We start from the raw sequence: 23,925 nt of genomic DNA on the forward strand, positions 1-23,925 counted from the left end.
ATCTCATTCTGGAAACATCCCCCAGGCTGTGGCTAAGCCATGTCTCTGCAATATCCTTTCTTTCAGGAGTGTTAGTTCTGCAAAGTTCACAGGAGAGCTTCTGTAAAGTCTGGAAGGTAGGAGATGAGATATTGGCAGAGGTAAAGCTGTGAGGATGGGGCAAGAGTCATGCTTGGGTAGCTCAGATGGTAGAGCACTTGCCTGCAAAAGGCAAAGGTCCCGAGTTCGAGTCTTGGTCCAGCACACAGTTTTAATCTGCCAGGAAGTTTCATATCAGCACACATTCCGCTGCAGAGTGAAAATCTCATTCTGGAAATTGACTGGATGCCAGATTCGGGGCCTGCATTTCCACCCGTGGGTGTTGCAGTTTGGGTTGATACTCTATGCCTCAGAACCACTCCTGCTATTGATCTGTAAATAAAATCATTTCATGTACTCCATATGCACTATTGCGACAATAAATCTTGAGTGAACTGAAGATCTTGTGAAAGTGATTATTAAATTTTGTAACATTAGGACTTAACCATTAGTCCAGAAAATTAATAAGGAAATGAACAGGAAAATATAACTATAGAAATTGCATAATGCTAATGATGATGATAGCCAAGTATGTGTGAGAAGTGCACTTATTTATCCATACATCTACCGTGAACAGATCAGTTTGCTTGTGGACCAGTGTCATATGGCATGTATTACATGGTTGCGATTTTCCTAGGTAATAAGAGCCTATTCTCAATGGAAAGTTGTAATCATGGCTGTAATCAATGTATGACTTCTACATCTGGATCTACATCCATACTCTGTAAACCACTATGAAGTACATCGTAGAGCATATGTCCTTCTGTCACACATGTTGTTTTTTCTTTCCATTCCATTTGTGCATGGAAGGGGGAACAATGGCTGCTTAAATGTCTCTGTATGTTCTCTAATTTGTTGTATCTCGTCTTTGCAGGCCCAGAGACAGTTACATGTAGATGGGCTATAGTATATTCATAATTCCTCTCTCAATAGGCTTTTGTGGTGTAGTTGGTGCATATCTTCAGGTGTTTTCCAGTTCAATTGTTTCAGAATTTCTGTAACACTCTCCAGTAATTAAACAAACCTGTGACAATTCCTGTTGTCCTTCTTCACATATGTTTAATATCCTCTGTTAATCCTGGTTTGGATAGCACACAACATAGCAACATTCTAATGTAGGATGCACAAATGACTTGCAAGCAATGTCATTTGCATCCTACCAATGAAATGAAGTTTGCTTCCTCTCTTACTCATGACTGAACCTATGTGTTCATTTCATTTTGTATCCCTACAAGTTATTACACCCACGTATTTGTATGAGTCAACTGTAGTCATAGGATATATAGACGCCACGATAGTTGCACAGTTGTTTCAAAAACAGTCGCTTTTGTAAATTATTTTTCTGATACAAAGTAGCCATTCAAAATGTCATCTTTGCTATCGTCATCATGAACGGACAAAAAGTATGTCAACAATTGGAGCGCACTAACATAGAAACAATGGCCATTTGTATTAATTAAATGGTGCCTAAGATTCTGAAGCAGAAACATGTATAGAGCAAGAAAAGAATGTGGAATCAAATTTGACACAGTTTTTTTTTCTAGCAGACAAGGTCACCATCAATTGTGTGCTGTGCCCTTACTTTTTAATATATTGTGAGAAATTTGAGGGCAAGCAATACACTTCTTTCTTAGTCAAGAAATTAAATACATTTTTAGGTGAAAATGGCCATGTATTTTTGTATGTTTCCTGTTCCAAAATAATGGAAAAAAAAAGAAAGAAAGAAATGTGGGTCACCAACACTACAGCTTCCTGGAATATCAAGCAGGTTACTCCCTGATGTGTTAATACATGGCCTTGCATCCTGTCCTTTCTTGTAGTTAGTGTTGTCGCACATTCTGTCTGTAACAGCCTAAGCCACAGCCATGACAGTGCTGTGTCTCGAGTGCCAGCAGCTGCAGTCTATGTTGTGCAGACAGGACACCTTGCTGTGTGGCAGCTTCTGTATCACTGCTTCCGCACTTCAGTGTCCTAGGATACCAGGAAGCTCCTGACAACAGATGGGACGCCAGTACTTATCCTATTCCAGACCTTTCTACAATGACGGAAAATATCAAACTTCTGCAAAGTCAGTGTTGAGTAGCTGCATTTAAACATGCCCACACTGAGACTGTGCCATACCACCAGTTGGGCCATGTACAAGGGCAAATCAGAAAGTCTTTGCCCCTATTTTTTTAGCCAAATTACAGATTAATATGCAAAGTCAGCATATCCATTCCCAGTGTTGGACCTTTCTTGGTTCATGCCAGCCATATCTGTCGGTAGCTCCACCGCACGGCACTGCTGTCAGTTGTTAAAGATGATAGTTGTGCTTCTCACATACAGAACATTAAAGCAATGAAGTGTGATTCATTTTCTATGGAGCAAGGGATGAATACCCACTGAGACCTACAGGGAAATGCAGCCCGTATATGGGGAAAACTGCCTCACTTTGAGAATTGTGAGGTTATGGTTTTATGAGTTCAACAAAGGCTGTGAAGTCTTGTATGACAATGAGCGGTCGGGGACGCTGTGTTTGTTGCTGACTGGCCACAACATTTCCCGAGTGGATACCATGGTGAAAGCAGATCGGTGTGTGCACACCACAGCCATTTTCCGGGAGCTTAGCATATGGGTATGGCAGTGCTTACTACATCATTCACGGGTCCTTAGGGTACAAGAAGGTTTCACGTCAGTGGGTGTCTAAGCAGTCGGATGACACGATAAAAGGCAAGAAAATGATGTCTTCACTGAATCATTTGGAATGGTACTCCAATGAGGGTGAAGGTGTCCTAGACCAAATTGTTACAGATGATGAAATATGGATACTGCATTTCAAACTGGAATCCAAGCAGCAGAGCAGGCCGTGGGAACATCCAGGTTCATCTGTTAATGGCCTTCTGGGATAGCTGTGAGCTGCTCCTGCTCGATTTCGTACCACAAGGTGCAACCATCAATGATGACTGTTACTGTGCCACACTGCCACATCCGAGGGCTGAGGGATTCTCAGTGTGGATGATGTGATACTGTTCCATGACAATGCAAGACCACATGTGGCAATCACAACTGCTGAAAAGCTCCATGCATTTCACTGGGAGCTTCTGGAACATCCACCATACAGTAAAGACCTTGTCCCTAGTGATTTCCATGTTTTTGGACTGCTGAAAAGGTTTCTTGCACGACAGCAATTCACAAGTAATGATGAAGCTCTAAGACACCAATCCAACTGTGGTTCCATAGTCAGTCTGATGAATTCTACCATAAGGGCATCTCAAATTTAGTGCTGAGATGGGACAAAAGTGGGAACCGGTGTGGGGAATATGTGGAAAAATAGTGTAAGGTACGCAGAATAGGATGTGTATTTGTCATGACCTGTATGTACCTTACATTCACTAGTAAAAAATTGGGGCAAAGACTTCCTGATTTGCTCTCATATTTGCACCCAGACTGTGTCAGCTACAGCCATACCTACAATTGTCTTTGCCATGGCCTCTTGCACCACCGGGCCATGATCCTGATGCCTGACTGCTCCTACCCTGGCAGCCAGCACTCTGCTGCCACCTCTACGAGACCGTCAGTCATCGCCAGAGTCTGCCAGCCGCTCACACCACTTTCTGACCGACAATTCTGATACACAGTCTGGGCAGCATTGCCACCACCGCAATGGCAAAAGACATAGCTGGATGCCCTGTGCATTGCAGCAACAGAGCCACACACAGTGCTATAGATGCCTATGGTGATTCAGCCCTGGCATGCCTGTGACGACAGGTCAGCATATCACTGCCCGAGCAGTGCATATTGTCCGCAGGCCGTGTCTTCCTTGCCTGCAGCTACGACACTGGAAAATTATGAGATAATGCTGGACCACAGCGAAGAAGAGGGTACACCCAGAAGACTGCCTCAGCTGAACAACTAAATAAAGAAGTGTTTTGTATTTACTGCTGGATTGTCTGCAGCTTCCCAAAATGTCACACTTATCTCCCAAACCATCTACGAAACCAACAGTGCCCCAGAAAGACTCTAGCACATCCTGAAAAGCAAGAACCATTTTAGTTTTCGCTCGTATCTCTCCAGGTAATGTAGACATATTGCCTCTGCCTGTTTCACGTCATTCACCAAGTCTGTAAAGAACCTCTTCATTTCTTTTCTTATAAATCCACAGTTTCTAGAAGCATGATAACATTGAGGTACTGCCATAGAAATGCAAACAACATCATTATATGATTAATCATGGCATACATGCCATGCCAATCCCACTATAACTGTCACAGATCTTCTCTGGTTGCATGAACTATAGTACCATATTTGTGCAAATATAATGAGCAATTTTTTTTTTACCGTATACGATATTCAAAACTGGAATGCGCATAAAATTCGATATGGTCACTTATTGGAACATAATTGAAATTTAGGCATTCTTACTCGTGTCACAGTGCATTGTTGTAATTCTCAACTTCATTACATTGTTGTTGACCAATTACCCTGTAGTGTGTTTGCATTAGGCAGTTATGAAATGGAAGGCAAGCAGAGAAGTTCTCAGCAAATGAAGGCACTTTCAAGCGTAAAGTAATTCTTTTTTATTCTTGGAGGAATGACATTTGTGTTAAGCTCATGGGCATTAGTATAAATAAACCTTTCAAAGGTTATCGTCAGGAACAGCACGAAAAATGATTTTGCCAACCAAACTGTGAACTGACTCAGACAGGAAAAATTAAGCATGCTGAACCCCACATAACTGCACAATGGGTTTTGGCTACCTGGAAAAGCACTGAAGCACCAATGATAATAAAATCATTCAAGAAATGCTGTATTTCAACTATTCTAGACAGAAGTGAAGACATTTGTGTTAAGTTGGTGCTCTCGAACAACACTGAGGATGATGGAGGAAGAGGAAATGGATCTGTTTCTGATGTAGATTCCTCCGAAGATACCAGCAATGATGATATTAGTGAATAATGTTGAGTAATGCCTGTAATTTATGGAATGTTAGATTGCATGTCATGTAGATAATCAAGTTAGGCATTCTTTTTTTTAATAACTACTGTTGTTTCAACAGTTCAATAAATTTAGCCTACCAGAGATGCACCAACAAACTTTTTTTTAATGATGTTGATGTTTAAACTAGGGGTCATCATTATGTTTAGCGGCACATTATATTTGCATAAATACGGTGGTCTTTTATGCTGAGAAATGCTCTCTTTGTCTGTGCTAGATTTCTCATTACGTTCTCCTTGCGTCACCTGTCATGCACTTATTTTATTTCCATGGTAGCAGAATTCCTTCATTTATGTTAAGTTATTAGTTATTAATCTCATTCCTGCTGCTCATCAATAATTTCATCTTTCTTTGGATCACCTTCAATCTTTATTATACACTAAGTAGACTGTTCACTCTATTAAACAGAGTCTTCACTTTCGCAGGTGATAACAAGACCATCATCAAACTTTACCAATAATATATTAGGTCTACAATTTTGCTTCTGCAGTTTTGGAATAGACAGCAGTAATGGCAAGTGGGGTTCAGTTGGTTGGTGACAGGTGTAATACAATAATCTTAGGCACCTGAAAACATAATGCTATAAAAATATTAGCTGTTTGTGATTGAATCATAAGGTTGTTTTTGATTAAGTATGTCAACTTGTATACCCATTTCTCGCCATTTGCGGGAAGTTTTAATTTTCTGCCATAACATGAAGAAATCTACGGCTGTGTGGCTCTTAAAATGCTGGGTAAGACCAATGGTGAGGGAGCTATTAATGGAAGGACGTGCAGAGAATGTTTTCAATGCCTTAAGGACAGTGATTTTGATGTCGAAGACTGGCATGGCGGTTGAAGACAGAACGTTTTCATAGTTAGTGAAAAAGACAAAGACAGTCACAGGACATCATTATCAAAAGCAATTGATGTATTCGAGGCCAGCACTAAAACACAAATGGCCACTATACAGCAATAGACACGTAAAGGTAATTTTGCAGCAGATCAGTGCTCGACCCCATATCGCAAAACCCATCAAAAAATACATGGAAATGTTGAAATGAGAAATCCTATCCCTCTCTCCATATTCTCCATACATTGCTCTCTCTGACTGCCACCTTTTTCGTTCAGTGGCATACAGTCTGGCTGACCAGCACTTCCGATCATTTGAAGAAGTGGTAAGTTAAATCGACTCATGGATCCCCACAAAAATACCCAGTTCTTCTGCCATGGGATTCATATGCTCTCCAAAAGATGGGAGAATGTAGTGGCCAGCGATGGGCAATACTATGAATCACATTTTTTTAAAAAGTTTTCACAATAAAGCCCCAAACTTCAAGAAAAAATGGCAGGAGCAAAGTTGTGGACCTACTACTTTTACTCTGAATTTTAATCCCACTCTTGAGCCTTTCTTTGATTTCCTACATTCTTCTTCAATCTACAGGTTGAACAGTAGTGGTGAAAGACTGCAATTGTGTCTTATGCCATTTTTAAGCCAATCAGTTCCCTCTTGGACTTCCATTCTTATTGTTCCATATTGGTTCCTGTAGACAGTGTATATTACCCATCTTTCCCTACAGAGTATACCTATTTTTCGGAGAACTTCAAACATCTTGTTACACTTAACATTATCAAATGCTTTTGCTAAGTGTGTAAGTCCTATGAAAGCATCTTCACCGTTTTTGTGATCAGCACCTTTGCTGCATGAGCTGTCAATGTGATTGTAAAACAGCTCCACATTTTTCTTCCTTTGCTGTGTTCAGGATTGTGTGGACAATATTCTTATAAAAATTTGACAGCTCCAGTCTCAGATTCTTCACAGCAACATGAATATTCACCATTTGAGCCCTTCAATAAATTTATGGGTTTTGCCTCATCTGCAGATAAAAAATGTAATGTACAAATTTGATTCTTTACAAATTCTCTACATATTAATTCTGGTGAATGTTTAACAAATTAGAACTTAACACACACAAATCCTTACATAAAATGTTACCTACTCTTCTCCTGATATGTTTATGTTGTCAATTGGTATGTGCACTTTTAACTGGTAATCACTCAGTATCAAATTGTCCACAGTCTTGAGTTTCTGTATGTGTTTGGAATTTCCTACATATTCTTCAGCTTCAAAAGAAGTACAACAACTTTTTACTTCAGCTAGCCATTTCTCAACTGTTGAAAATGAAAGAGCAGATCCCTACGGAAATTTACCAACTGTGGATAAAATTACGTAGTTCTTACATTTTGTGAAATAATGTATCAAAACCAAAATGTCATTCATATTAATTGCCCGACCAAAAACTTCTCCTTGCCCTCATAGAACTGGACAGTGTCATTTGCACAGACAGTTAATCAGCACCTCCAAGATGTAACTATTCACTTCCACAATGGCCAAATTCTACTGATGGACATTCCTCCCATAACTAAGCATCTTCACTATTAAATGCAGAGACAAAGTCCACTATACATATCACAATATATTTTCTCTCGATTCTCCATCTTGAGACTTACTATCTGTTAAATTTGTTATGATACATTTACTTACCAGTTGTTTCTAGTTATATGAAAGTTCAGTTTTCACAGAGAGCTCAGAAACAGTCACTATCTGCACTTTTTTAATATTCTTTGTCAGCTCATTTCAGAATTGCCATAAGCCAAAAGAGAAAAACACTGTGTGATGAATTTTAGCAAAGGGGATTTTGGTAAAATAATGATTTTGAAGGGTTTAGAAATAATCCAAGTATGTTTAAACAGCTTCATCTTCATTCTCTCTTAAGCTCTACAACACAATGCAACCTTGCTAGACATTATGTAGTGTATGCTTAAAGAATACAATAGCAAAAGTTTTGTTCTTTATATAAGAAACTAAAACCATATCTCTTTAATCATTGATATAATTCACACATGTAAAAGCGTTGGTTACAAAATGGTTTTTGAACAATTTTAAATCCTTGACACAACACTCCACAGACAAAGACCTCAAAAAGGAAATCAAAATACCAGGAAATGTCATGCATACTGAGCATCAGGCAACGAGAGCAATTCTCACATTCAGAAATCGAAAATGAAATAACAGAATAGTTATTTTATGTGGATGGAGATACACAACATAAGCTGCCATATTATCAGAAATATTTATGTAAAACTATTATTGACAAAAAAATCAAAAACAACCTACATTCTTGCTTGGAATCATAATACACAAAACAACAACAAGGCAGCATATACCCACAGTTGAGGTTATGCAACCACATAAATTTGTTTAATCATACTATTCACGAAATAAATGGCATCTATTTCATATACATATAATGCTATCATGCCAATTCTTGAACAGCTCATAAATTTTCTAACTGGAAGCTTCAACACTGATGATTAAAGACACTCTTACATTATTTCCTATTCATGTTCAACACTCATTTAAATTGCTTAACAGTTCATGCTCTTGAACATAAAACTACAAATTTAACACTTAAAAAAAATAGACAATCTGTCACCAATACTGGCATAATCAGCACACAGGATGAAAAGCCAGTGATTGATAATATTCATTAATTTATTTTAGACTGACTGACAACAAGAGCTAGAACCACCTTTCTTCAGTTGCCTGAGATGTACAGGTACACATTTTGTCTTAGGTTTACCAATAATGCACACCACATTAAATATCAGTGCTAAAAGTGTTAGCAGTAACAGCTATAACAAATTACATTACAATGTAAACCAAACACTGTATTTTTCAAGACAATACTTTGCACTATGTCATCATCTGATGTAACATGGTTTAGAAACCCAAGTCCATAATACCCGCAAAATTCTAAATTGTTGCTTTGTTTGCATGTAATAATATAAAAACTCAAATACAATGATGTGCTTAGCAAAAAAACTGCATTTTTATTTGTATTAGTTGCCTAGATATGCCTCACCACTACTGTAGCATCATCAAAGTGTTTTCTTGTTAATTCTTAAGACATTTATTCATTCTCAGATCAATTAGATTATCCCTTCTTACATTTGCATTTTACAATACAGCCATATATATATTCTATTGCATACTATCTCCAAAGAAATACACTTTCTATGAAATGTGTCCAAACATTTCCTGTTGAAGGTGTTCTTGCCATTATCATTTAGAATTGTTACACTATTTTAGGACAGTATTACTTTCAATAAAACTACAGAAAGAATAGAGTGCTGGTCACCACACAGAGGAGGTGCTAAGTCCCAGACTGGTACAAAGAGAAAGAAAACTGAAAATAAATTCGTTTTTGGAGGGGTCTGTCTTGAGCAAAACACAATGTTGTCTTTTCTTTTATTTCTCATATGTTTTGTTGCAGTTTTAGCATGATCAGTGGGCTTTTATTTTCTTACTTGTTTCCACATTCCATAGTTTTCCTGAGTTTTTATGTTCTTTATAGTGCTTTTCTTCCACAGTCTGTCATGTTTTCTGGTTTCTCCATTTCCTTCACTGTGAAGACATGCACTACTGAACTTTTGCTATCACTGTTTACAAACTGCACTATTGAACTTTCACTGTCACTGTTTACAAACTGAAGTTTGTAATCAGTGATAGTGCAAGTTCAGTAGTGCAGATATTCACAGTGAAGAAAATGGAGAAACCAGAAAACATGTCAGACTGTAACAGAAAAGCACTACTAAAAAACATACAAACCCCGAAAACCACAACATGTAGTAAGAAGTAAGAAAATAAAATCTTACTGCTGATGCTGTAACTTTAGCGAACCATGTACTGGAAATAAAAGAAAAGACAAAATGGTGTCTTGTTCAAGGTAGACCCCCTTCAAAAAACAATTCTACTGATAAAGCACCTAGCCACTGTCTCCAGGCTCTAAGCCTAGATTGTGTCTTACACCCAGAGACAGTAGCCATGTGCATGTGTAATGTTGTTGTTGTATGAATGTGTGAGAGTTCCACTTCTGAGGAAGGACTCTGTCTGAAGGCTTAAATATTTCTTGTATTCTTTCTCTTTGTGTCTTTCTGTAACTCAACACCTCCTCTGTGTGGTATTAACAATATATCCAATTCATACTGTTGTTATTCCATCCTGGACTTTTCATAGTACAGTACTACTATTATTCACTTTTAGGAATCATAAAATGATATGGCTACACTTCCTGTGTCACATGTTGGAACACATTTCATTATGAAGCTTCAAGCTTGCAAATGGTGTGGTGCAGATGGAACTGTTTAAGTATAAAATCTGGAAAACATTTCTGGAAAACAATTCTACAGCAGAAAATGTTATAAAATTGAAAATCACAATTATTTACAAGACAGATAAAGAAACATGCAGATGAAGCCACAGGACCTGAGAAACATGTCCAAACAACCACAAAAAAGAGAAAGATGACTGCATTTGGATAAGATAATCCATAATTTTTAACATAAAACTTAGTGTACCAAGCATTCACATAATTTGCTACAAAATCAGTATATGTGATGTGATTCATTATCCAGGAACTATTGTAAATCATAGTCTTCTTTTCTGTCTTCATTCTTGCATACAATTATGCATATAAATAACACTTTATTATCTGCATTCGGTTTGCAGCATGTTGTTTCCTGCACACTCAAACATTAAATTACCCTCCAAGTGAAACTGTGGAGCTTTAAGCAAGTAAAAATAATTTGGGTAACAGAAATGCAGGTAATGGCAGAAATCAATTTGACTCTGTGGGAAGGGATGGAGAAAGTGTGTGTGTGTGTGGGGAGGGGGGGGGGGGGGGTGTTATGACAGGACAGTAGTAACACATCAAACTGTGAAACATAATAAAATATAGCCAGTTTCACTAATGTTTTTAAACAAGTAAATCAGGTTCACACATTTTTGTCACAATATATTTTGTAATAGAGCTTAAACATTTGAATGAGTGTAAAGTAGTTTTGTCAGCAAAGAAAGACAAATGCACAACAATAAACAGCTTAGCCCAAGTTGCTGCACATTATAAACTTACTTACACTGAGTGTAACTCTTTCACCAAACAATAATTACACCTGATTATATGTTTTAGTAAAAATTGTGTTGGGATGTTGGAAGACCTATTACATTCCAATAAAATGCACAGCTCTACCAAACTGTAACTCTGCAGACATAACTGAATAAATATTAACTTTCTCATTTAGCAATGAGATAAGAGAGACCTCACAGAAGGTGACATGGTACATCTTCCTTATCAACCAGCCAAGCAATTAAAATTGTGCTTTCAACCTCTAACTTGCTGAGGATTGTGCTGGACTGACAATATAAATATGATGTGAGACTGGGCCCAGAATCAATAATCTACTTGTGGAATGTAGACTTTTAACATTTCTGGAGCACTATGGTAAAGGTTTCCACCTTGAAGTTTTTAGTCCCATCTATATGGATAACAATGGTTTGGTTACCTATGCCTCAGATACACATTGTATAAATATGATGAACTGCAGTTACACATTTATAAACTTTTCAGGCAAATTCAGCATACTCTCATACCATTAGGGATAGATTAGCACATTAATTAGGCCTAGAAAGCTAATCAAGGACCAGGAGACATAAAATGGCTGCATGGAGGAGTGAAACCTTTGATCTACAGGCACAGATGCTGGATGGATTTTCTCAAAGACAAAAATATAGACACTTGCACATAGTTTTCTTTGAACGTAATCATTTCAGTTACAGATAAGGAGTGGACAGATGACTTTTATATTCAACTACCTTAGATCTGTTCTTGTATTTACTAAATACTTTCTGGTCCCCTATTCCACCAGAATATTTAAGGATTCTGCAGAATTAACATGTGATGACACACATTTTGAGCAAATTTTAAAAACTGTTTCCATTTTCCTCCATCCTTTCTGCAGAAAAAACAATACAATCCCATATGTTCCAACCACATTCAGTTTTGCACAGACGTTAAATGACAGAAGAATAGCTTAACACAAATGGAAATGATATTGGGAGTATCTTCAGTATTTTACTTCTAAGCAATTTAAGTTCAGCACATTTTGGAACACTGTTAATGGAAGGAACATGATTAGCAGTTCAGTCACATGATAAAACAAGAAAAGGACAAATTAAGTATGGAATGTCGTTGAAATCACATATTTCATAATTCTACATGTATGTGGATCGATTAAATATATTTGATTTTTGCCATAATTTGTTAAAACAGCAAAACTTTCATTGGAGTACTGTATAAATATATACACAGTACTTATCTGGTTTCTACTACAACACAGAAATCACCAAGGTGTTTATTTGTTTCATTAAAAGATTCAGGTACCAAACAGTGAATTTGATGTCATATCAAGCTGAAGTAATCAAATACTAACCATTAATACATCTGTAACCATATATCAACAGTCATTCAATACATCATAGACGCATGGTGGATATAATTCAGAATTTGAGGTAGTAGAAAGTGTTACACTTTCTTCCTTATGATCTGCAAACAGCAGTTAAAATTCACAATAATTAGTTCATTTTGTACTAAATTAACTATCAAATACTGTGATCATTGCAGATTTTTCTTCTTCATTGGTACAACCTAAATTCCCACCTAATAAGTATATGAGCATTTAAGAAGTGGGAATGTTACTGTGTACACTGGAATGAACTATTCCAAAACTCTGCAAATGGATGAAAAAAGTCAGTTTTTGCTGGTTTTCTCTGGCAATTTCAAATGTCAATAAATGTCTTGTAAAAGTATCTTCTATTGTTCTTTTTGCAAGGAGATATTTTGTCATTTCTATTGGCCTTTCTCAAACACACTTTGTTTAACATCTTACATTAAATTCATAGATGTACCACCATTTAATCAAAAAATAAACGTGACCAGTGACTCTGTACTGTAATAGAAACTTGGATGACTTTTAAGGTGGTTTGGGGTTCAAGCACATTGGGTAAATGCTTGATTTTGTTACTGTATCACAGTGAAAATACTAAGAATGGCTTGTCAGTGTTAACTGCAATACTTGAAACTATCAAATACTTGAAACTATAGCATTCAGTAGCCCCACCATCTGTGCACTGATTAGGGGAAAAAGCATGGGGACACTTGTCAGCCTGAAACTTTCCAGAAGTTATCAGGTATACAATATTTTAAAGCAAATTTTCGTACAAGCACAATTATTTCACAAATTAACATGACACACCTCTTGGAGAACTGCTTCACTTATCACAGCATTCAATGACACACACAATACACAATTGACAAATCAGACAAGTCAGCAGTCTACAACACTTACACACTCATCTCACAGAGATGAAATGAAAATATAAATAAAATATGTACTGTTTATGCAGCTGTCAGCACAATCCATAACAGGCAGCTGAATAAACAGGATAAAAAGAGAGAATGTTTATATTTCTCCCTCCTCAGTACAAATATCTCTTAAACTGCTGTCATCAGTTGCAGTCATATAGAATCTCTGACAATTCCACAGTCTGTAGACATCTCAACAAGCTGAATTAACAATTTCAAGGAACAGCTTCCTCTTCACTTTCTGATGAGTCTTGCGCTCGTTCCATCATATTGGAGCTATGTTTACGATGTCGAGCATAAGCTTTACTTTCTTCTCCCGTTTGTCGAAAGCTGATGAGTGGATGCAGTGCAGAACGTAAGCTCCAGAATAGCTTTGGAAACAGTATTTCTTGTTGGGCTAACAACTGCTTGCTGCGGTGCCGTTCCTGTTGTAACACAAATTTGCATCAGACTGATTGTGTTCTAAGAACAGTCTTTTAACATGGTCTGCTCTCAAGTACTGGGGCCTTCTGTTAAGAGAAATTCATACCAATTTTGATTCCCTTAAAAGAGTATTAATTGAACACACAATACAAAAACATCATATGCAGATGGGAGAACAGCTAAAATTAAAACTGCAAACAAATTAAGATATAAGAAATGTTTTCTTGTGAACAGCAGCAGATCAACATGCACACACAATAGGTTATGAGGTTAAGGTCTCTTCCAGGATCTCAAAATCTGACATAAAAAAATCAAATAAAATAAAAGTATAGAGGCAATATTATGAAAAGGATAGATTACTTCTCACCATATGCTGAGTCGCAGATAGAAATAATAAAAGGACTGTCAAACAAGCAAGCTTTCAGACAAAAAGGCCTTCACTCGAATTAGACAACACACACACACACACACACACACACACACACACACACACACACAGTCGTTGGCTGCTGAGGCCAAGGAATAGAGATGCAGTCACAGGTCGTGCTTTAGTTCCCGGAGTTGGTGGCCGTGTGTGTGTGTGTGTGTGTGTGTGTGTGTGTGTGTGTGTGTGTGTGTTATTGTGTGAATGCGAGTTTTCTACTTCTAAAGAAGGACTTTGTCTGAAAGCTAAAATATTTCTAGTATTCTTTCTGACTGTGCCTGTCTGCAACTCACTGGCTCCTCTATGTGATAGTAGCAATCAATCCTTCCTATATTTTTGTTATAGTGGAAATGTGAGTTTTAAAAGAGTCTGCACAAAAACATCTTAGGGGCACACAGGAAGACAATGCGAAATATGGTGAAAATTAAGAATGTTGTGTAGGATCTGACACAAACAAGGCCACTCCAAAATATCAGATGACAATATTTCTTCAAAACTGTCTTTGCTAGGAAGTGCATAGCGTGTAACTTGCTATCAGTGGAAACGTTTGTACACAATAACATCACTTTCTTTGTGCTGGAGTTTTGCACTATACACTTATCTTGAAACCATAGGTATTTGATACCACAAATGAAAATTCCAACTGCAATAAGATATGAAAAGGGTAGTAGTAAAGACAACAGAGAAGGGAGACAATAATAATAAGAAGAAGAACGAGTGATGTTATTAGCAAGAATTTTATCACATATTTGGTCTGTCATGTGTCAACATCTTTCAATTTCATTAATTATGCAAGGAGTAAACGTAGCAGCCCACCAAATAGTTGAGCCACTGAGTCCTCAATAGACACACAAACAAATCTGAGAATACTGCTAGTTTTCACACAAATCTTTCTTCAGAGTTACAGTGTACACACAGCAGTACACATGTACAGCTACAATGTCCTGAATGACTACAATGTGCTGGCACTGTCCAGTTGAGCTGCAGAGCTGGCACAGTGTAGTCTGCAGGGACGAAGTGGCCACACAGCTGTATGTGCGTGTATGCATGGTCTATATCTCTAAAGAAGCATTCATCCAAAAGCTAGCAACATTCTCAGCCTATCGACAACTCAGCACCTCAACTATTACTGAGCAAGGTGACACAATGGTTAGCATACTGGACTCGCATTCGGCAGGACGATGGTTGAAACCGCATCTGACCATCCTGATTTGGGTTTCCCGTGAATTCCCTAAATCATTCAGGCAAATGCTGGGATGGTTCCTTTGAAAGGACATGTACGATTTCCTTCCCTAATCTGAGCTTATGCTCTGTCTCTAATGACCTCGTTGTCAACAGGATGTTAAACACTAATCGCCTCCTCCTCCTCGTCCTCCTCCTCCTCCTCTTCCTCCACCTCAACTATTCATTAAGCTGTCACTTTACTCCTTCCATTATTTATATATTCCACTAACATACTGTCGAAATTCAGTCAGTTATAACCCTGATTTCTAAGAATTTTCTATGGTTTCTCATAATTTTTAATTCTGATGTTGTAGGAAAAAATGATATTCTGTCCACAAATAAAGCTGACTGATATTTATGCTTATTGTCCAATTCTTTTTACTTCTTTCAGACACAATCACAGTTAACACGTTTTCAATCACAATTAGTTTCATCCATCCACACTCTCCAAAAATGGTAAGCCTAAAAGCTTGAAGCTTATGATTTCTGAAGACGGCAAAAGTACAGCCAAACCCAGTCTCAATCAAAAGTTCGTTAGTGTTACTATGATAATATCCAAAGGAAATAATGTGAAGACAAGAGAAAACAAATATAAAGGACATGAAAATGCAAAACTTTTCAGAGTCGGTGACTCTTTCTGGTGGAAGGATTGAAGAGAAAGGAAGAAAGATGAAGCAAAAGACGGCTGAAGTTTAGGAAATGCAGAGAGTTAATGGTGAAGTCACACAGAATCCTGGGTCAGGGGAGGCTTGCTGGACAGGATAAGAAAGAAATACTGATTGATCAAAAAACATCATGCAGGATAAGTCAACAGGAGCAGAAACTAAGTGTATTACATATGGTAATGAAGGGGGGAGGGGGGGCCGGAGGGGTGACAGACAGGTTGAAAAATAAAATAAAAAGGAAGTAAAGAAAAGGAATAGTCACTGAAAAGAAATGTTGAGACCACATAAATTAACATAAATGTAAGCCAGGTGGGTGACGAGAACAAGCACACGTTGTAACACCAGTTCCCACCTGTGGAGTTCTGAGAAACTGTTGTTAGGATGGAGAAACCAGGTGGAATGTTTAGTGACACAGGCACACAAGTCATGACTGTCATGCTGTACAGCGTGCTCTGCAACTCACAGTATGATGTTGCACACCATGCTCTAAAACATGATAGTCGTGACTTTGGTGCCCGTTTCATCATTCGCCATAAACCCTCCGCCTCCCCCCAGCCTAAATTTACATTAATTTCTGTAGTCTCAGAAGTCCTTTTCAGTAACTGTTCCCTCTTCTTTGCTCTCCTTTTATTTTCCCACATCTTTTATTTTCCGACCTATCGCCCTCCCCCATCCGTCTACCAGGAGCTTTCCACTCTTACTGATTCTTGCATGGTTCCCCCTCCCCCCCCCCCCCTCCCCCCAGTAATCTCTGTTTTATTTACTACCCATCTTCCATCTTTAAGCTCTCAGATTTTCAAATTTCATCTTGAGCAGGTACCAACAATCAGTCTTTCCTTCTCATCCCCTGCAGTTAGTCTCCCCTCACCCATGGTTCTGGGCTGCTTTTCCACAATTATCTTAACTTCCTAATTGTCACCAGTCTTTTTCCTTCATCCCTCTTCCCTTCTCTTCAACCCTTCTACCAGAAGGAGTCACTGGCTCTAAAAGGTTACTCATTTCCACATCCCACATTTTACAGCTGCCACTTGGTGAGTACATTTTATTATCTAGACAAATAAGTTATATTTTCAAACATTGATAACTTTTATTGATATAAATGAAATAAAAACAACTTTATACATATAGTTTTAATCTCTCTCACTACTGATGTTTCCTGATCATCTGAACAGTTAGTTGGTATGCAGAATGCACTCTACCAAACATCAGTAAATACGAAAATGGACATAATATTAATATTAAATGAGTGTATATATTTTTAACCTTTTTGCAACAGTGGCACATAACAGTTTCTTATAATTTTAATTATTGACAACATAACAATGATGATGCCATACAAGCTACAATAACAATTTATATGTTGCTTTATGATCATCAGATAGATTCGAACTTGCAGCAAATTAAGATTTGTTTATTAGCAGCTTATGGTGTTTTAGAAAAATGACTTTCCTTAAATATTTTGGAACTGTGGGTCATCACCTGCAGAAATCTACTACTAATGTGTGTTTCTATGGACTGTAACTTGTTACGGTTTTCAGTTTATAATCCCTGCACTGTGCAGTTTTACTCCTGTATCTAGAAAAGATTCAGTTCTTAATGACTTAAAACTTCTTTTATGAAGCAGCTATTAATTAGGAAGTGTAAGATTAATGTCTTTCTAATGAACATCCTTTCCCATGATAAATTTAGCATCCCAAAGGATGCATACCAAAGGCAGCTTTGATTTTAACACAAGAGAAAGCTGCACATCTGTTAGCAAGGTGGTGAAATTCGTACATGCCTGACACTCCCACAGATTTTACTTTATTTTTTGTCTCCTTCAATCATGTAACAAAATGTTTGTTTTTCAGAGTTCTATCTATCACACACATTGCAAAAACTGTCAAATGCACCTCTAATAAAAAAAAGGAAAGTTGGAAATAGTGCACTTTATCACGAAAATGCTGCTAGCAAGCAAGAAACTTATTAGCAACTGAATCTATTGAAATATCTTTCATGTCCTTATTTCATCTAATCATTTGTGAAACTCTTGTTACACGGTGACACATGCTACTGTATTCTAGTGCACTCCAGTGAGACATTTACAAACTAAGTATACTGTAGTGATTCGAGAATTTCTGTGTAAATTCTAGAACCACTCAGCCTTCTACCGTCTCGAACACACAATATTCTGGATATGAGTGTGGGATGGTAGAATCCTACCTACTGTGCGACACATGTTTGTGTGTGCAGGTTTTAAATCAATTGCGGGGAGAAAATAGACACGGTGTCAGACAGCACTGACAATTACCTGTCGGGCAATCCATAGATGTTTTTGTGAGTGTGTAAGGAAGAACCATGGAGCTTATTTGCAGCTATGTGCTTATTGTGTCATTGACTATTGATATTAAAACAAGAACAGTGCTCTTGGAGACTCTTGATGAAACCTTGTTACAGGCAAGACTCATTTTATGATTCATGTTAAGAAAGGTCATGGTATCCAAGCCAACTTTCTTTAAGTGTAGCTCAATTTGTTTCTAACATCCAACTGTATGAGAGACTTGCAGGAAGTTACATATTCACATGGAAAGTGAAATTTTTATTATGTATGGAGGTCAAATACATCGTTAGTTGATGAAAAGTAAAGTTTGTATGTCTATTTATTTCATAAGTACAAAAGGGTCTAAGAATTCCTATACTTAGCATTATTTGACGGAGAAGAAGTCAAGAAGGTTTCCAGCAGCTGGCTATTCAATAAAGAAGAGTGGCTGCAAATTCCAAGTACATCACATCGTAAAGAAGTGGAAGGTGGCTTGGAGGAATAAGCTGATATAACCCAGATCATTCAGCAGCCAATGACCACATCCGTATTATGTGAGGACAGTAGCAGCTGATGACTACATCGACACTATGCAACAGTAGCAGTGGCTGACAACATCAGCACTATGTGACAGCACCAGCAGCAGCCAACAGAATCAACTACATACAAATTCATCAGACATGACTTATACTCAGTGGCTGAATTTTCATTTGTAGTGCAAAGGTTGTTTGTGTAAAATATGATATAGAAATTTCAAAACGGGAATGTAATAACTATGATACAGCCACAATTTTTGGCTCAACAGTATGTGAAGTGTAGACACAACTGATAAACAATTCACTTCTGGATTCTAGACAAATAACTGTAAACAAATAATATAACATGGCTTTAAACAATCTGACCATGGAAGGGTTTATGCAAATCAGTACTAGAGCAGTTTACTTTAATGAATAACAGATTTATGGAAACAGACAATAATTTTAAGAAAATTGAGAACAGATTAGATAACATGGATAAGGAACTAAATGACTTCACTCCTCAACTTAATTGCAGAATGGACAGGTTGGAAAAATGATTATATTTATGATTCAGTCACATTGCTGAACTGGAGGAGTGGCTAAGTATTGTAGAGGACAAAATAGAGGGCAAAAGTGGAATGTGCACATCAACTAAAATCTGACCAAAACAGTTTAATGCAAGGAACTCAGATTTTAGAGAGAGATTTATTGCACATTAAAGACATCCAACAGAAGCACACAAATAATAATATTAATGTTATATCATCTACCATTAATGAATTAGAACCAAATTTACAAAAGCTAGAAGCTGATTGAAAAATGAGACTTAAGGAAACAAACAGTAACATAAGGAACCTTTTGAAGATAAATCCACATCTTCCATAACCACACTCATAGGCAATAGGCTGTCAACAATTAAAAGTAATGTCCAGAACTTAGGTACAACTAAATGTGTACTACAGATCGATGATATGGGACAAGAATTAACAAGAGAGGTTGTAGACCTGGTAACAATGAGCAAGAAGGTAAGTAATGGTTGTGATTTTGATACATTATTATGTAAAGGAGTAAATCATAAGTTTCTGAAATTTACACCATCAGGAGGGGTACAAAAAAATGAAGTCATCAGTCCCCTAGAACTTAGAACTACGTAAACCTAACTAACCAAAGAACATCACACACATCCATGCCCGAGGCAGTATTCGAACCTGCGACCATAGTGGTCACGCGGTTCCAGACTGTTGCACCTAGAACCGCTCGGCCACTCTGGCCGGCAGGAGAGGTACACCCAGTTTTATTTTTGTTTAAAGATTATAAGCAAATAAGATTTGTCATAAGCCATATGACGGGTGATCTGTGCGGTGGGGAATTCCACAATTGGAAAACTTTAGAACTTGTCATGATTTTGAAATTACTTTAAAATCAAAATACTGGAGCAAAGGGGCAAAAAAAAAAGTTATTCCTTGAACTGTTATGTTCATAACTACATAATAACTCTCAGAAAGGATACAGGAATTTCGTTGAGTGGCATATTAATAAAGCTAAGTACCTAGATGGCCCCATAAGAGAGGAATATTTGTTAGAGGTAGTTATCAGTTGCCTACCATGGAGAGTACAGGACAAAGCTTTGGGCAAAGATTTGAACCATGTTAAGAATTTATTAGAATATTTACAATAGACAGACACCATTGAGAGACTACTGGAGAGAAGGCAATCAAATAACAACAGCAACAATGCTCAACAATGCAACATGATGAATCGGCATTACAACAGAGAACAATGGGGGACAAGAGAAAATAATGTGAGTATTGTGTACAGAGGATACAGTGGTCAAGATGATAACAGAGCAGGACAAAGGTACAGAAATAATAACAATGTTACAGAACAACAAGGTACAATATGTATCAACAATATTGCTATTTCAGTAAGATATGACAAAGGAAATACATTAACAGACAATCTCGTAGAATAAATAATACGACCCATTAAGCAACATCCTTGACCAAAACTCAACGGAGTAGTCGGACATACGCCAGTAAGTATACTTCTAGTTTCTGGTAGCAATACGTGTGTAGAAGACTACGGGTTTTTAAAACAAAGCTATATGTTACATATGTTTCCAAGACTGCTGGTAACAGTAGTTAAAATTATAGAGATAACAGAAACTACAAGCAAACCAATTTGTGAAGAATTGTTGATTACATTTGAATTTAGTGGACATACATTTGAGTACCCAGTGTTTGCGGTCACTGGGTTAAATATACCAACTGCTCTTGGAATAGACTGGCTTACAGAACACAAGCTCACTTTAGATTTTCAAACGTCACAATATGATTTCCATATGGACGAGACAGAAACAATGTCACATTACAGTTTGATCCAGTGACTACTTGACAAGGAATCTTACATTAGTAATAAAAGCCAACATAGTCAATGATGATGACAGAAAATTATGTGATTACAACCTACCTATAAGTCAAGAGGGCATAATTAACAACATAAGCAGATCAGAAAATTTCAACACAAACAAGAAAGTGGAAACAGTTTCTTTATTAAGTACTCACATACACGCTCTGTCAATGAGACAAGGAATCATGAAATACTTTGTTTGTACCCTAAAGCTTAAGCCACACAATCTATTCTGTATTAGATCATATATAATACAAGCTTCTATGAAAATGTTAGTCCAAAAGGAAACTGACAGGATTATTATACTTGCTATTATATCCCCTTAGTTGCAGTCACAAAACCTGATACAATTGTGAGATTAGTATTAGATGCAAGAGGTGTCAATAAAATAATTGAACCTGAAACAGAGAGACTACCTGTAATAAAATAAATGTTAATGAAATCTTTAGGGGCAAGATACATCAGCACAGTGGATCTCACTCCTTGAAATTGGCAAATACAGCTTCGTGAAGGCTATAGAAAACACACAGCTTTGCTATTTAAAGGATGATGTTGTAGTATACAGAGAAGTTGCAGCATTAGAAAATTGCAGCCAAATGCAGGAAGATCTGCAGCGGACAGGCACTTGGTGCAGGAAGTGGCAACTGACCCTTAACATAGACAAATGTAATGTATTGTGAATACATAGAAAGAAGCATCCTTTATTGTTTATTGTATAATTATATGATAGCGGAACAAACACTGGTAGCAGTTACTTCTGTAAAATATCTGAGAGTATGCGTACGGAACAATTTGAAGTGGAATGATCATATAAAATTAGTTGTTGGTAAGGCGGGTGCCACGTTGAGAAAATGTAGTCCATCAACAAAGGAGGTGGCTCACAAAACACTCGTTCGACCTACACTTGAGCATTGCACATCAGTGTGGGATCCGTACCAGGTCAGGTTGACGGAGGAGATGGAGAGGATCCAGGGAAGAGTGGCGCGTTTCATCATAGGGTTATTTGGTAAGCGTGATAGCGTTACGGAGATGTTTAGCAAAGTAAAGTGGCAGACTCTGCAAGAGAGGGGCTTTGCATCGCGGTGTAGCTTGCTGTCAAGGTTTCGAGAAGGTGCGTTTCTGGGTGAGGTATCTAATATATTGCTTCCCCCTACTTATACCTTCCGAGGAGATCACGAATGTAAAATTAGAGAGATTCGAGCATGCATGGAGGCTTTCCGCAGTCGTTCTTCCCATGAACCATACACAACAGGAACAGGAAAGGGAGGTAATGACAGTGGCACATAAAGCGCCCACCACCACACACCGTTGGGTGGCTTGCGGAGTATAAATGTAGATGTAGATGTAGGTGATCATAGCAATTTCAGGTATTACCTTTGGGATTGAACGTTTCAGTGCCAGTGATTACAAGAGCCTTAGGCAGAGCCATTGGCAACAATTTAAGAGGTAAGATTTTAATTTATGTTGATGACATTGTAGTTATATCTACCACATGGAATGAACAGTTGCAAATGCTAAATAAATTTTTCAGTAGACTAAAATCACAAAGAATTGTGATTAAACTATCAAAATCACAATTTAGTAGGAATGAGATGAAATTCTTGGGACACATTGTGAGTATGACAGGAATCAAACCAGACTCACAGAGGCTACACACTATTAAACTTTGTCGAGAACCTTCAAACAGAAGACAACTAAAGTCATATTTAATAGTACTGAGTGCACCATACTTATCGAAATTATTGAAAGCAAACATATCTTGGAGCTGGGACAAACATTGCACTGAGGAATTTAACAATATAAAGTTTAGCAATTTCACCTATACTATTTCACCCAGACATTAACATTCCACCTATCAGCAGATGCATCTGACTATGGTCTGGGTTGCTGCATATTTCAGGAACATGATGTGCAACAGACAGCAGAGCCCCGTAGGCCAATAGCTTTCACAAGTAAAATGCTCATGAACCATGAGAGGAATAATACTATCACAGAAAAAGAGTTATTATCTGTAGTGTAGGCTTTCAGAAATTTAAATACTTATTGGCAGACAATGAAACTATTAATACATAGTGACCATAGTGCAACAATGTTTCTACCAGAAAGCACACTTTTACGCAGTAGACTCACTAGATGGGCTCTCTTTTCACATGAATTTAAATTTTCTATTAGGCGAGTAAAAGGAAAATAAGTACCAGATGCCTTATCGAGATTACCTGTTGGTTTACAATCAAACCAGGATGTAAAGGGCAGAGGGACATTTGCTAAATATTTCTTGAAAATTAATAAGTACAAACAATATATTCAAATGCTTGGTTGTATGTTAACAACTTTACAGCAGCAAGATAGTAGTTTCATAGACACATTCAAAGTATGCAAAAAAGCAGCTCAGACCAGGATGAAAATTGGAAGACACACAAAGGAATTTCTTTCAGAAAAACAACAAAACAGGTAAATGGTTACTATGCATCCCTGAAGACACCACAGAATTACTTACTTGGTATGTAGACTTAGGTTATGCACACTTTGGACCAAAGAAACGTATCATGCATATGCTTTAAAAACATGAATGACAGATAAAGAAAATATTGTGCTCCTGTGGGATATGCCAAAAGGTAAAAATAAATACTTCAGAAGTACACACATTAGAGTATCCCATTATTCCAGGA

The 23,925-nt window shown here is 37.5% G+C and overlaps 1 protein-coding gene across 1 annotated transcript in view; it reads right to left on the bottom strand.

Moving 5' to 3' along the window:
• Positions 1-7,771: 7,771 nt before the first annotated feature.
• The window catches only part of LOC126281283 (uncharacterized), an 895,930-nt gene continuing 879,776 nt past the window's right edge, over positions 7,772-23,925 (bottom strand). The window contains exon 19 of the mRNA XM_049980105.1: positions 7,772-13,719. Coding sequence (XP_049836062.1) covers positions 13,510-13,719 — 210 coding nt within the window. The 3' untranslated portion in view covers positions 7,772-13,509. The remainder of the gene's footprint in view (positions 13,720-23,925) is intronic.

Source organism: Schistocerca gregaria, chromosome 7 (genome assembly GCF_023897955.1).
Source record: "Schistocerca gregaria isolate iqSchGreg1 chromosome 7, iqSchGreg1.2, whole genome shotgun sequence".
Lineage (NCBI taxonomy): Eukaryota > Metazoa > Arthropoda > Insecta > Orthoptera > Acrididae > Schistocerca > Schistocerca gregaria.